Raw genomic sequence first — 16,326 nt, forward strand, 5'->3', positions numbered from 1 at the left:
GTTATTTTCTTAGTTAATTAATACATTGTTTTGTCTATAATATGCCAGGAGGTAGTGAAAATTACTCATAATTCCCCAGACCCAAAACTGGCGTCTTAAAATTAATGACTTTATTTATATAAGCACATTTTGAAACAAAGTTACAAAGTGCTTTACAATAAAAACGAAGAAAAAAAAGGAAATAAAATCTGTAACATAAGACTAACAATCCAAACCCAAAGATGTTAAGTTTACCATAATATATGACAAATAGTCAATCAAATCCTCAAATTTAAAAAGCCCAAAGTAAGAAATAAATACAACGAATAGTAAATTATCAAAATGGGTGGCAATTAATCGTTTCAGCTCTTAATAGTTACATTAAAAAAAACTGCTTTCGGTTGTGTTATTGTTCATTAAGGTGAATGCATATGCAGAGGAAAACAGATCTGTCACTGTATTATGGTTTTATTAATGTGAGCTTTGGTGCAGCACATCACAAGTTCCATTGAGACATGGTTTAAAATACATTGGCCCACACAGTACATGTTTTTTGTTTGTTTTTGTTTTTAAATTGAATACTGTTACATTATTGTATTGTTACTTGTTGTGGAGAGGGCTTTGTAGTTTTGCTCTAAGTCAAGGACAGGGTTTAAAGAACATTAAAACAAATTAATTAAAACTAACACAAATTTAAAAAAAGTGTAGTAAAATCTTTCTGTACAAGTTGTAAGATTTATGCAAAGAAAATCTTCCTCCAAAAATGTATACTCAAGCATTTTCAACCTCTTCATGTTGTTTTTCCATTTCAATGTTAAATTAGGTCAACTGCGGCTATTTATCCAGCTCCCATGACTCTCTCTGATCCGCCTCACTGCTTCTCAGTGTGACGCACTAATCACAAGGAAGGTGAGTTGTACTGATTTTATTTCTTCTCTTTAAAACTGAAAAGACACATGTAGACATGAAACAGCAGGCAGCAGGAAATTTAATTGGTGGACAGAATTAACAAGGAAGTTCCTTGTCACCCATAGTGGGACGGCAATGATAACATGTATTAATATACCTCACAATAATATTGATAGAAAGAATAAACCGGCTGAAAATAAGCGCAGAATTAGCCTTATTTCAGATCAATAAACCAGATGCTGATTACGCCTTTAAACAATGAAATATTGTTCATATAATGAACCTCTTGTCACAGTGCTTAGATGTGGTTATTTACCTAACTTAACATTCCGGATAGCTGATTTGATAACACACAGCCAAAGTGATGATGATGTAACTAAGACAGCAGAGTTAAAACAAATAATCATGAAACAATACTGTCCAAGAGCATGTTCAGAACATAAATGTAAATTGGGAAATGTAAATGTGTATTGTCTGGAATGAAATATCACTGTCTTTTCATGTTGCTACATGTTGCTTGACTTTGGGAGGTTATCATCAAAATCACATCTCCGCTAGCAAAAAAAAAGACATTAATCAAAGCAGGAAATTACCCTCATTTTAAATGTGATCAAATCAATTTGAAAGACATTTAGAAAACATAACATTCCTTGTAAAAAAAAAATCTAGCTATGACAAAAGGATATATTGAAACATGTTCATGTTCACGGATTACTGAACAAAATTAATGTACACACTGTATGTGGAATGACTGAATAAAGACACAACATCAAACAATGTATACATTGGATCTCTTAGTTTTGTCCAGGAGCAATTGTGTTTTTCCTACACCGTTGATACTTATCAGTTCTGACATTTCCACCAGCTTTATAATGACGTGATGTCGAAATAAATGTACATGGGGCAGGTGCAGCAGTCTGTATTATCTTTGCAATAAGAGAGAGAAAGAAACAGACATGAGAAACAGCATACAGACATGTTCACGCTTTAAGTGGATTTGGTCAATGCTGTAAATCTCTGGCTGATATGTCAAAGCATGAGAAAGGATTCTGGGTCTCCATACTGTACAACAGCCCCAATATTCATATTTTTCGACTAACTGCTAATGCTGCTTTGTATTGCTGTCATGCATTTTTTTTTTTTTTAAAGGCAGTTGCTTGGGCATTACAGTCTACATACAGTCAAATACATTGAACAGAGATGCAACACTGTGGTCTCTAAAGTAATGTTAAATAAGCATATTCTTGTTTTCCATAATGGAAAAATTAATCGTACACTCATTAAAACATACCGTACATATCTTCTAAGTGTCATTCATTTCTGGAATAAAACTGGACATGCTGACTCCTGCTCTGTGTTGGTGTGTCTATTTTAAATGTAGCCAACTCAAGAGGTCATTACTCAAACCATTTTAAACAGATCTTTGCTTCTATTACATGTATTGTATTTAAATTGACAACACTTTCTGGACTGAAATTTTATTGACTCAAAGCAAATTCGGCAAGTCGGCAGGTAAAACAAAATATGGCAGCTCCAATACACGCTAAACATGGTACATTACACAGGACTGCATGCAGTGTTTTTATGACACGGTGTCAGAACTGAGCTGATGGGTTACTGTGCATCAGACATCATCAATAAGCATCATGCAGGGCAGTGTTTTTAAGATATGTCATGGTGTATTCATATGGTTCAGGAGCTTCCATGTGACTAACATGCAGTCAGTGGAAGATAATATTGTTTTATTGCTGTTATATGTATGAACATTCAATTCAACTGATTTAGTTAGTTAGTTATTAGACATAAACTGTGTCTAATAAACTATAGACATTGCTGGTACAAGAGAAAGGTGCAACTTGAACAAAAATGTTGGCAGAATAAACTGCTTTGTTTTTTCCAGACACAAACTTATCAATGTCTCAAAAAACTGAATTATAGGGAAATAAGAAGAAAGAAAATTGTCAGCAACACTGAGACACATGTTTATTGCGGGGAAAAAAGCGTGCAAGTTTGCCATGCAGCCAATAATTAGTGCAGTTGATAATGGCAATGTATCGGGATTAGTTTGAGATTTAAAAAAAAAAAAAAGAGCTCTTGTCATGGGTGAGGTACAGTACTTATTGCAGTAAAACAATAGTTCACATAACTCGTGGTGGCCTGAGCAACTTCTGCAAGCCAGTTTCGGAGAAACAGCTGATTAACTTTAGTACACTCCTTACCAATTAAAAACTTTCTACTGCAACTTACATTTTACATTATGTTTTTCTACATGCTAGGTAATGGGTAATGCAAAACTGGCTTGCAGAATGTTTTTCACTTCACTCCAACATCTTTGGGGAATAACTGGTTGTATTGTGTGACAACCAGGGACTATGTGTAGTACATTTACAAGGTAAAGCGACAGATTGCATATATATATATATATATATATATATATAGTATTAGCATTGTTCTACTTAAGTATTTGTGAACTATTGCCTTTGGTCTTTACAGTGCCCATGCAGCCACCTTCAACTTCCAGAAAGCTCTTAGAGACAGGATCAAATAAGCAAACTTACTTCATTCATACCTAAAAAAAAGAACAACAAAAAACAAAGAGAACAAAACAGGATCAGAACTCTCATTTACAGTCTGCATGTATCCCTATGCTGCACATTAGTGCCATATTTAGATAACGTTTTACTTTATTCACATTATATTACAATCATGATATGACACTCATCGAAGAAAGACTGAACGTATCGAACATAATGTTCATTCCTTAAATCTTCCGATATGATTGTACACTTATAAAACAAATGCACAGGAGATGATATATTATTCTGATGTATAATAGAACATATTCTAACTCCAATATAAAGTGAAAATCTCTGCGTATAGCATTGTAAAGTCACAATGCTATATGCAGAGAGAGAGAGAGAGAGAGAAAGAGAAAGAGAGAGAGAGGGAGAGGCAGATAGACAGAAGAGAGATTAAAAGACATGATGGAAGAGAGGGAAGGGGACAGTCCGATCTACACCCCAGAGTTTAACCCCCACCTCCCTTAGTAACCCTAGTGTCGTACTTTTCCAGGAATGTAGTTACGGTCAATGCTTTCATCTTGCAGAAACATGTGAAGGCAGCGCTCGTTCTGGGCCAAGGGATGACCTGCAATTCTGCAGAAACATACGCACAAACGGACAAAAGATTTTCATGGAGGCTGGTGAGATGCAATTGTGGATTAGTTAGTTGACGCACATAGACATAGATTAGGTTAAGCCTTGTGTCAGGCTAGACATTTTTGGCAATGACTGACTCACACACTGAATGTGTGAAATTCAGTTTGGGCCAAACATTTTTTTTTTTTATGAGAAAACCTGCAGTAAACACAATCAACAAGCCATTATAAGTCAAAACTTGTGTATTCCACATTAACACATGTTTATGTGACAAATAGGTTGGCTTTGTCTACATCTAAACACACAAAGTATGTATTACTAGTACAGTACTAATTTAGGGCTAAACTGACTGACCTGTTGATGAACTGCTCGAGGCCCGATCGCCGCTCCTCAATGAAGGACTCCTCAAAAAGGCCCTCATCTCCGCGGAAGGGCAACTGTCTCTTCAGGGCCTTGCCCGGCAGAGATGGTACTACAATCTGAAGGTGTCAGCACAAATAACAGAAAAGGTAACATATCAATTTGGCAGAACTTGCAACTACGGTATCTTCCAGGAATCCCAACCATGAGGTCATTCATATTAATTTCATACACAGAACATACTGTATGTCACTCCCCATATACTGCACAAAATGAAAGCACTACCATCGCCAACCTGCACATTATGCAATCAGAATTCATTGGGTACTTTTTTTCATATGGGGTGCGAGTGTCCGAGGGTTGGGGAGTTCTAGAAGAGGGTTTCAGAAACACTATCAAACATATTGGCCATAACAATTCCTTACTCACCAGATGTCCTGTTACTTAATGATAGCTCTAACCTGAACCTCTGTGGTTAGCTGGTCTGACAGCTGCTAAACGATTAATAACGTGCAGATGGAAAGCTCCACATTCGGTCAATATACAGAAATAGCTCCTCGCCTTTATAGACATTGCAAATATGGAACACTGGGTGGCCAACCAACACTAGACAAAAACAGAAAACATATCACACTGGAAACAAGCTATCATTAAAATGAAATCCTTACTATAATGGTTTCTCATGTCCCCTAGGTCTAGGGTAGAAGCGTGGGTTGGGTTATTTTTTTACTTATCTATTTTATTGTTTTCTTTGTTTAATTTTGTTCTGTTGTGTGTTTTATTTTGTTTTTTTTTCATGCAGTTGATCGCTAGTTTTATATGCATGTACATTTGCCTGCATGCACATTTATGAACTTACGTTATTTAAATTGCACACTCGCTGTGCTGTAAAGTCAAAACTACGCACATTTACATTAATATATTTAAGCTTTTCATTCACTATATCAACACAGAAGACAAAACCTACAGTGTAATCCTACTTTTCACTTTAATATATGAAGGGATTATATCTTTCTACCTGTAACAACAACATTGTCACTTATCACATCACTGTAATTCCAGGTACTAGTTTGCACCAGCCAACCTGCTACAATGATTAAGGCTTTTTTATGGTTGTGCATCGAATCAACGGCGTACCCCCGCAGACCCATCTGCGTCTACGCCGGACCCTACGCCGTTTCCCCTGACTCCCCTAGCTCCAGAGCTAATCGCCGTCACTCTCTCACTCTACCACACACTCACACACACGCCGGCTCAACACACACCAGCGCACAAGTATAAAGATCAGGCCACTTACGTAGGCTACGGCAAAAGCTCTGCGTGGAACCTGCGCAGGACCATAAAACGGCCTTTAGCCTGAAACACAACATCATTGCTCACTCACCTTACTGTCTCTTTCCAACTCATTCTTTAACCACTCAAAGTCACTGTATCTTCTTCTCACACAGGAATCCTTCAGTTTGAAAATGGGAAGGTTTGTCTACACAGAGAAGAAGAAAAAAAAACAGCTCTTGATTTATACTAAATTCAAACATTTGGACATGGTTGCTGTTGGATAGTGAGAACAAGGCTTGCTGAACAGTTGACAACTATCATGACTGAGTGCTGGAGGCATTGTGGATGTGCCCTAAGCAAAGGTGTGACAATAACAGATATCTCACCAACAGACTAACACGCTAGTTTGAATGCGGTTCTTTTTCTATGTAAACCTTTTCAGCTGTATCTGTTGCTGCAAGTAATGTTTATTTTCATTACAGGTTATTTTATGGGCAAATGATTAATCTTTTAGTTTACAGGATGTGAATAATGAATAATTCCCAGAGCCCAATGCGTCGTCTTCAAATTGCTTGTTGTCCACAAATCCTCACATTGGAGCAGCAAATGGTTATTAATTATCAAAATTAATTTTCTGTCAATCCACTTATGGATTACTTACCTAGTTGTATCTGGCCAGAAATCATTTGAGGAAACTTCTACTCAGTGGGGAATTCAATGAATGGTTTGTGCATAAAAAGTGATTTTCAACCCTATTGTTTCATGTGTTAATTTGAAATACAATTAAAGATGCCTGCCAAGCAAACCTGTTCACAGAACGCTGAAAAGTTTGAGTTGTGATTCAAAAGGCAGATTGTGTGTGCAACTGACACCAATTGCTCTAAGTGATTAATGAATTCACAGTATCTCTCAATGTTTCAGTTTTTATAGAATAGGTGATCCTTTTGCATGACTTTCCCATGATTCACTGCTGTAGACACTGAGTGGGATGCTTTCCAGTGAAGGTTGGCGTCTTTTTAACTAGACTGATCTGGTTTGTTTAGGTTTGTCTGTTATTGTGAGAACGCACTATTTGGATATGCAAGTTAACAAAAATTACTTTAAACTAGTTAACCCCACCTCTGATCCAAGAAACTATCCCACCTGCTGCATGAATCTATGAATGGTGTGTTAAAAAAGCCCTTCAAGTGGTGAAAACAGTAACTTGTTTATATTATGATGGGTAAACTCTCCTTGGAGAAGGCCATCAAAATGAGGAGTTGTAGTCAAGACAAGCCTGTTCAGTTACAATTATGCAATTGCAATGTTAGCATCAGCTTCCTGAAAATGTTTTCATTAAACTTTAGTAAGCGATTTTCTGAAACTCATTCCTACAAGCTCAACTGCCTTTGTCTACTAGAGTAGGAAGTTTAACTTACTACTTCATCTTACTACAACTATTTACAACAATTGTTTAATAAGGATACGCATGTCATCCCGGTCCATAAAACCACCAACAGTTTCAGCATTCCTCCTAGATTAAAGGTCGCATTTTGTAAAAATATGATTTCCTTGTATTATTTTTTATTATAAAGCAGGTTGACGTGTATATAAATGCTGTGAACGTATCAACACGCTCAATCCTCAGAGAAATTCACAAAGCCCGTATTCAGAAACGGTGTCTTTAAACGAGCCTTGGACTTTCAGTATATTTGTGATGTCCCAACTACACTATCGGTTGAAAGTGTGCTGCTACAGTGCGGTTAGCTAAAACGAACCGTTTCAGACAGAGGGTGAATACAGGTATATGCATTAACATTAAATCATGTAAACATGTTCTAGTAAAAACTAAAAACACAAATATGACCTTAAAAGGAGCATGATATGGGACCTTTAAGTAGCGTTTTCTGTACGTCAAGGTGTAACATTAACAGCTATCTCTTCTCATTAGCTTACCGGAGAACAGTAGTCATGTCTATTTATGTTGTCGACAAGACAACATAAATGGCGTAAGACATCTAGCTAGACAGGCAGACAATGTTAAATTAGTCTTTACTTTCTTGGTAACTAAAGTGCATGTAGCATTTAGCTAGCTTCGCGATGTCTGCTGGGTCTCCCTGACTTTCACTGTCGTAATGTTTCATTCTGTTTCAATGTATTTAACGCTAACTATCGCTAGTTAGCTACAAAGCAGTTAGTTTAAAAGGCATTTAACTATAACGTTAAGTGCCATGGCTTAACATTATCAATCTGCTTTCATGCTGGAAGACGTGGGTTATGTCACAAAACTTCTACATGCCAGCTACATCAAGCAAGCAGCCTCCGATAGGCCTCTGACATGGACAATCCCCGGTCCTGATTTTTACTGGAGCGCCATCTTGACCTACTCAAGGCGCCTATCGTAAACGTCACAGCAACGGGGATGCGAGTATTTTTTCCCCAGGAAGGCGAAGGCATATCCCGCCCTACTCTGCCTCTGATTGGCTTATCCTGACATTCTTGCCCTAAGCATAACCAATCCCACTCCTCTTGCCTAAACCTAACCAACCCAACCAGAGCAGGCAACGAGTACTAGCCATTCAGAGGGAGAGTAGGGCGGGCCAAGCCTTCCTCATGCCTACGCCATCCTTGGACAAAAATGTGGCTCCTGTGTTGACTTCAGCACAGCGAAAATAAACATGCTAACTGGCTAGCAACAACACTGTAATTACCAGTTAGCTTAGCAAATAAAAGCTAACGCTGCAACAGTTTTTGGCTTGTGATTCGAACACCTACCCGCATGCGAACTTCATAGTTTGTGTAACGGTTCCGTCCAACTCCAACGATTTGTGGATCATAAACGTCTATCTCCAGAAAATTGCTTGGGGGGCCGTAAGCATCCGTCAGGTCCTGGGGCTTGGAATTCAACCGGCGAGTGTCGGCCACCGCAGGGTCTGTCATTTTCTCGGGTAGTAATTTTTGGACGACCAACGGCGAATCAAACCAACTAAATGCACAGTAAAATCTTAAATCTCATCTGAAGACATCAATTGATTGCGATAGCTGATCGGTTCAGCTAGGGAAGTAGCTGACTGTATATCTCTCTTCTTGCGGGGGCCAGCCGCCCTGCGCCCTACCTTTCTTGAATCTGAAAAATGCGTTGACTCAGTTCCGTACTGTGTGTGGGACACTGCACTCCCTCTAATGGACAGTGAGATAACTGGACTGAGGAGATTGAACTAGGTTACCCTAATATAAATCATTTCAGTTGTACAATTAATGTCACAGAACTTTAAACATGTACATTTATTAATCAAAAACAGGTCATGCCAGATACAGATATAGGCTATAGATTTTGAACACAAACACTAAAATACAAGTAGGCCTAGGTTGCTGAAACGTCCAACCACATTGAAAAAGTACATTCAGTTAAGATAGGTTACATTCAAAATTATGGGACTATAATACAGAAAATATGAGGCTAGGTTAAAACTATTCTATTTGCCTGCTACAGTTGTTCCAAGAGGGGTCTGGGGTCCCCCAGAAAAAAAGGGAATCATTTTATTTTTTACTAAAATTCCATCCATAAGTAATAAAATGACAGAATGACTATTTTGGGCATGGGTCACTTTCTGTAATAAAACATCTAAAAGCAAAAATCCTATCAGACAGGGACCCTAGGACAAAGGTTATTGACAAAAATAGGGCCGGTGTGTTGCAAATGCCAGGGCTGTTTTTTGATCCCAGTTCATCACTGGGCATAATGAGTTATATACTAATGTTTTATAGATCAATTGGAAGGCCTTTAATACGAGTACATTTTGGGTTGCCTGTTTATACTTTCTCTTTGGTAATATTTGCAGTTATAAATATAATAATCCATTAATAGATGCCAATGGTTTCTCACTTTCTAATAACTCACCATGTCCGCAATTCTAAATGTTATTTAAACATCTTTCAACTTTCCTAATGATGTTAGTAAAGTCATTAAGAAAGGGTTTTTACATTAATCCTTCCAGCCGTTAAATTGTTAAAAACAGATTTTTTTTGTAGTGTTGGAGGAGCTCAGAGACTTTTAGACTTGACAACTCCCAAGGTTGCATATATAGCATTAGTTAGTGATGATTTTGAACCATTAATTAAACCAAGAGAGTTCATGAGTTACAAAGGGTTAGAATGTGGTAATTTGACTAGCTGAGTGAATGAACAATGAAAGCTGCCTTTTTGGCTGCAAAACAGGACACATTTGAAGCTGTGGTGAAGAGGAGGTCACTGAACAAATTGTTATCTATCATTGATAACCCCGACCACCATCTCCACACCACACTGGGCCAACAGGGGAGCACCTTCTCTAAGAAGCTCCAACAGCTTCGATGTCGCACGGACCGCCATAAGAAATCATTCCTACCACAGGCAATACAACTTTTTAATACTTCACACAGAGTGTTAGATAAGACTCATAGACATCATAATACTGCACTAAGTGCAACTTGCACAATAGGGTTACTTAAATCTGTATTAATACTATTTAAGTAGTTGTACATTTTTATTCCCAACTGGTACATATTTTAAATATTTGTTCTTGTATTCTATTATTTCATGTATATTGTATCCTGTTATTTCATGTATATTCTGTATGTGTGCTGTGTGTCTGATATTTTGTTGCTGTAACACTGTAATATCCAATTTTTAGGATCAATACGAATTTAACTATCTATCTTCTTGGCCTTTATGCATTGTGTTTTTTGTCAGTACTTCACATTAAATACAAATAGTCATATAACAAATATTGTGACATCACCAATAATGTATTTTGCCCAAGATATTGGGATATTAGATTTGATCAATTTCATACAATTCTAAAATAACACATACAAATGTCATAAAACACAGAAAAAAATGCATGTCTCTCTTAAAAATACACTTTATGTTTGAGGAATAACTGATAGGTGCTGACCTTTTTAAGACTTTTATTGTTATTAAATTGACTCTTATTTTAGTTTAGTTTTTTATATACCTCTTAATATTTATTCTTTTACTTTCTCTATTTATCTGTACTATTGCTGTATTTCTGCTACTATAACAACCTAATTTCCCCTCTGGGGATCAATAAAGGTTTATCTTATAGTCATTCTTAAATCAGGCGGTGCGTCTTAATTTGTAGGCTAGTAAATACATGCCACTAATGAAAAGTGATATAAATGAAGTAGTTCAGAATTTATCATTTGTTGTAAAATTGTAATATAATCAGGTTTTTTTTTTTACCTGTAACTGCTGCATTAGGTTGTTGATATTCCGTAACATTAATAGCTTTAATTGAATCAATTGTTTTTAAGTGCCTTGAACAAATATCTGGTTTCTTCTCATAGGGGAAACCAAACATATCTTGATCCATTTTCTGATCCCTGCAGTCATGCAGGAGATGTGTCAGTTTAAGACAATTTGGAAGTTTTAAGAGACTCAACCTGATTGAGATGCCTCCTAAACAGAAACCTGCTTCTCTTCCTCAGATGAGACTAAAACTGTGAGATGGAAGAGGAGCAGGGAGTAGACAGGTCCGATTCGTTCACAGGGATGAAGACGGAGCAGTCGGTTTGGTCGGTGGTGACAGAGCAGGTTGAGCAGTCAGAGCTCTCGCTGTCAGACTGGCGGACATGGCAGTACTCACGCACAGGGCAGGGGCGCTCATTGTAGTTTAAACCCTCTTTCAGGCCTTTAGGGAATTTAAACCAATCCTTTAAAAAAGAACAACATGTATGACTTGTTTGGCTGTCACCTCACATGATGGTACATTTCTGGCCTGTGCATTTCTTTCAATGACTGCAGTAGTTTTGGTCTATAGTTTTATTAGCTGCCAAATAAAAAGAGATAAGATTTGAATACAAATCTTTTGTGTGATGGTGGGCACAGAGCTCTGGATACTACTAACCTCGATGTTTTGAAGGTTTGGGGATGGCTTGGGAACCACAGGGATTAAGATGATTCTGATTCTGTAGGGGAGACAGGCACATTTCTCTCAGATGATCATGTCAACAACAGCTCATCTGCATTACCTTTGTTCCCTGTAGCTCTTTAGCTCTGTTGTTGAGTGAGGTTAGGGATATTCTACTTTTTTGGACTGTGGTAAAAAGATACTATTCCACGAATACAGAAATATTGCCTCTTGCATGTCAAATGATTGACAGTGTATTACCAAATGTGAATTTTAGTTCCATCATCACTTACTGCTGCTTTAAACAATTATCATTTTTACGGCATAATGCAAACAATGAAAACAATTTAAGTAAATGTAGAAATAAAAAATAAACTGAGGAAATCTGTGGCTATACCATACCCATATACCATCATTTATACATGACGTTATGACCCACCTTTCATTGTGCAGCAACATCATGACCAGTATGATGAGGATAAGAGCACCCACCACAGACAGCACTGGGGTCCACACAGACATTGAACTGTTCATTTTATTAGGGTCTGTGAGGAGGAGAGAGATGTGGATTGTAATTATTTCATTATCTTGTACCTTTACTGTATTGTGCACATGCAGGGCAGCAGGTGCAGATAGTTAAAACCACCTTATTAGAGTTAGACAGATATATTGATTAGCTGATATTACAGTATCGTCCGGTATTGGCCTATTACAGACTTACTGGTACTTATGCCTGATTTATGCTTCTGCAGAGGCTCCACGTAGAGCTTTTGTTGTAGCCTACATAAGTTGCCTAAAGTTTATACTTGTGCTTTGGTGTGTGCATCAATCTCTTTAAGAGAATAGCAGGGCAGGCAAGTGTGTGTGTGGGAAATGTTTGGTAGAGCAAGTGAGAGAGTGATGGTGATTAGCTTCGGAGCGATTACCGACTCTAGATGTGAGAGAAACAAAGCATCTCCCCTGTGTTTTCTGACCGCGGTGGGAAAGCTGTAGCAGTAAAAGTTAGCCCTCTCCTTGATTGCATGTTGTTTAAAGGAGAACCGGGAAATGCAACGCTACCAAGCCATGGCCAAGCGATGTGCGATGTGTAACGTGTAGTTAAATTTCTTGAGAGGTGCGTATCAGGCTACAGCGTATAGTGTCCGGCGTAGGGTATCTCCACGTACCTACATACAGTACGTAGCCATGGCATCGATTTAACGCAGAAGCATTAATTGGCCTTTAGGGTACGGCGTAGGGTCCATGTCTACGCGTACCTACATATGTACCTCAAAATGTCAATTCCACATGTTGAAAATCATCAAAATATGTTGCACATTTATCAGAAATATTTGTATTTATCAGAATATGCACGTTTTTGAAGACTATAGGAAATAAGTCATGAGGCACATCGGGTCAGTGTTCTGGAAATACCACATACTGGTTCTGTGCCTGAGACTGGTTTGGTAATGTTGTCGTTTCAGTTGGTTGGCAGTAGAAGTCACTTATTGGTTCATTCTTTCAGTACGAGCTATTGTGAGTTCTAGGTCTTTTTGATAGCAGACATTTGGTAATTTTACCCGTGCTGTTGTTGGATCCCCAGACCACAGGCTCAGTCCAGTCACTCCAGAATTTGGAAAGTCCACAGGCGTACCCCATTCTGCTCCGCACCTGCAGCTCATACAGGGAACTGCGGGAGGGCAAGTTGAGGCAGTAATCCTGCTTCCCAATACTGACTCGAGAGGACTGTGGACAGTAAGATAGAGGTGAGAAAGGAGATGGGTGCATAAGTCAACAAAGACTGAAAAAGAGATTTATTGTTCCTCCAAACTGCTTACCGCCCAGTTCCCGTTGTTGATCCTGTAGCGAACTTCACTTTCCACACAATTAGAACGAATCTGGGTCCAGTTGAGCCACAGGTTAGAGTCAGATCCATAACGGACAGTCAGGCTGGTTGGTGGATTAAACTTGACTGGAGACGACACAGACCATTTAGTGATACAAAATATACAATGTGATGACAATGTAATAAGGACATACTAAGACAATATATTTTCATTTTCAGCCGTAGAATTTGTTTTCCTGTTCCAAAATACTAGCATTGTTGTTCCTTTCCTGGAAAAAGGTTATACATTTAAGTTACAGTTGCGCTGCACCAGTAGGTATATAAAATCATAAAGAAAATTCTCCTTCATTAATTGGTTTACTATTTGGAAATTCCTCCCAATGTTATGTTGAATCCCAGTAAATAAGCATACCTTTTTCTTTAAGCTCATGTGTCTTCACCTCGGAAATCTGGTTTTCATGTACCAGTCTGGTGTAAAAGTTGTTGAACCTATTAAGTAGTGAGCCATAGGGCTGGTTACATCCAGTGTTTATGTTGTTCTCTGACAGATAGGAGGGGCACTCACTGACGTTGGCACCGTGGAACCTGTAAAGAAATAACTATTTAGACATTCCACTTACAAAGCAAAGGATGGTGGTGGTGTCTTTCTTTGTAATTTGCTACATTCAGATACTAGGGCCTGTTACACAAGAGTTAATGCTCTGAAGAGCCAACTAAAAAAGTACTCAGTGTTAAAGAATAAGAAACAAATCAAGCCTGTTACTCCTACTTACAGTGAGGTCTCTCAGCTTCTATATGATTAATCACTATGCTATGAGCATGGATAGCCAATCAGAGACAAGGTGAGGTGTACCTCATGCTCATTCTTTAAAAAAAAGTGACGCGATTAAAAATTTCTAATAATTAAAATTTTATTTGTGTGAAATCTTTAATGTTTACAGTAGCAGTTAACATGATGAATGACATACAGTAAATCTAATATATTTATAATATAGGCTATAAATAGGAATAAAATTATAGGAAACAAACAAAAACAACTAAGCTGGAGCAGGCGAGGTAGACTATATCAGAGAATTTAGTTTCACACTGACAATTGCAGACCATGGTTGTGTATGGAAAGTGATTGCACCCCAGATAAAGTTGTATAACATCAGATGTTCAAATCACACGCAAACACCTATTTTGAATAAATACTTTTCCTTTTATCTTTCATGGAAGTCCAATATTTTACTCTTCACAGTTTGATTGATTCAGATGATATTACAAAATGTGTTTGAATTTGTCAGGGTCACTGTCACTAATGATTACGAACCAGCCGTAGAAGGTGTAATTGACCTCTGGAGTCCCCTGCTTATTCCAAGAACAGTAAACATATTCCAGATGCACCACCAAACAGTCCACATCTGTCAGAGACACAAGAGGCAGAATAGTTTCATGAAAAAAATGAACCATATATAGATCTACACTAATAGATAATGGTAATATACTAATAGCAGGCCACACACACACACACACACACACACACACACACACACACACACACACACACAATGAGGAAATGGCAGAACAATGACGACAAGGGAATCTACGCAAAATGTGCATAATCAAGGAAGTAGGCTATGGCTTTACTTTAAATTTAATTTGTTAACACAAGTGAATAATTATTTACAATATTATGGCCTAATCACATGTCAAGACAGTTGTGCTGTTTCTAATCTTGATTTTATTTTTGGAAAAGTGATCAAAAATACAGTGAAAATCACTCATACATAGTGAACATTTTTGTTTAATATGGATTAACTAATAGTATAGATACAAAATGAATGAACAAAAGCAGCTTCACATCAAAATAGTCAAATGTAAAACAACAATATGATTAGACCAAAAGCCTTTCAGCAAATTCAATAACTCATTGGTCAGACACATCCAAATAGGCTAAAAACAGTTATTTATAACATCTTTCGGTTACAGAGTAACCTTGGTAAAGACACTATAACTCTACGACAGAGAACACAATTTACCTATAATTCAAGATGTACATTTTAAATGTTCTTACCGGGGGTTTCTTTGGCAAACACATGTCCTGTCAGACAGAGAAGCATTAGCAGTCTCTTCAGCATCGTGGCACACAGAAACAGGATGCTCTCAGCATCGACGCAAATCTACTTCTACAAAATTCAGTATCGATGTGTCGCTTCTGGTTGCTTCTAATCTGACTGTCGTGGGTTGTGTTTCCTGTCAGAGGAAACTCTCTACATACAGTTAGGCCTTCTTCCGTATGGCTGTAATGTGAAATAACACACACAGACAATTTGTAAAACATTTCTTAAATTAAATATAAGTGAAACCACACACTACATTTATTTGGTCATCAAAACCTATAACAGTCTTTTCCACAGTTGTATAACCTGTTTTTAACTTCCAAAAATGGTGCTTAGTTTAGTAGGCCTAGGGAACTAAGTGGGCACCTTTATGCATTGCTGCAACAGCCATGTACATTTGGTCTACTGCTGAAGTAAGTGAACAGCAGAGCCCTGGCATTTACATTTTTGTTTACCTCACAAACAACTTAAAGCTCATCGTGTTTTTGAAAATCAAATCCTTTGCTGTCAAAATGCAAACACATTTTGCTGTCAAAATGCAAACACAGTTTGCTACAAAGGTTATAGAAAAGAAAAATTGTAAAGGTTTTGGATATCCAGATGCTTTCTTTGCAGAAACCTGCTGAGACAGGAACAGTGGAGGTGGAAGAGGAGCAGGTGGAGAGATACTGAGGTGAAGAAATAAATCTTAGAGATGGATCTCTCAAAACCTGGGCTAGTGTATTGAATACAGTATGATGGCATGGACGTAGGGCAGCAATCACTGGTATTAAACCAACGTTAACTCTGAAAGCTCTAGAGCTACAGGAACTAATCATTTTAAACTAT

General features: G+C 37.7%; 2 protein-coding genes across 4 annotated transcripts; both read right to left on the bottom strand.

Moving 5' to 3' along the window:
* Window positions 1–431: 431 nt before the first annotated feature.
* snx12 (sorting nexin 12) lies at window positions 432–8,837 on the bottom strand. 2 transcript variants are annotated; one of them, XM_028594675.1, is made up of 6 exons: window positions 8,436–8,833; window positions 5,791–5,886; window positions 4,401–4,525; window positions 3,953–4,043; window positions 3,447–3,457; window positions 432–1,814 (listed from the first exon to the last, which is right to left on the bottom strand). In XM_028594675.1, exons 1-5 carry the CDS (start codon window positions 8,598–8,600, stop codon window positions 3,452–3,454), a joined length of 483 nt encoding a protein of 160 aa, XP_028450476.1. In that variant the 5' UTR covers window positions 8,601–8,833; the 3' UTR covers window positions 432–1,814; window positions 3,447–3,451. The 2 variants fall into 2 exon arrangements, with proteins under 2 accessions (XP_028450476.1, XP_028450475.1); XM_028594674.1 differs by lacking the exons at window positions 432–1,814; window positions 3,447–3,457 and having other exon boundaries at window positions 3,941–4,043; window positions 8,436–8,837.
* Window positions 8,838–8,921: 84 nt separating this feature from the next.
* On the bottom strand, window positions 8,922–15,555 carry LOC114566334 (cytokine receptor common subunit gamma-like). 2 transcript variants are annotated; one of them, XM_028594673.1, is made up of 8 exons: window positions 15,453–15,555; window positions 14,732–14,799; window positions 13,809–13,981; window positions 13,389–13,522; window positions 13,131–13,296; window positions 12,011–12,116; window positions 11,569–11,629; window positions 8,922–11,374 (listed from the first exon to the last, which is right to left on the bottom strand). In XM_028594673.1, the coding sequence occupies exons 1-8, from the start codon at window positions 15,474–15,476 to the stop codon at window positions 11,156–11,158; spliced, it is 951 nt and encodes a 316-aa protein (XP_028450474.1). In that variant the 5' UTR covers window positions 15,477–15,555; the 3' UTR covers window positions 8,922–11,155. The 2 variants fall into 2 exon arrangements, with proteins under 2 accessions (XP_028450474.1, XP_028450473.1); XM_028594672.1 differs by having other exon boundaries at window positions 14,709–14,799.
* Between the last annotated feature and the right edge of the window lie 771 nt (window positions 15,556–16,326).

Source organism: Perca flavescens, chromosome 13 (genome assembly GCF_004354835.1).
Source record: "Perca flavescens isolate YP-PL-M2 chromosome 13, PFLA_1.0, whole genome shotgun sequence".
Taxonomy (NCBI): domain Eukaryota; kingdom Metazoa; phylum Chordata; class Actinopteri; order Perciformes; family Percidae; genus Perca; species Perca flavescens.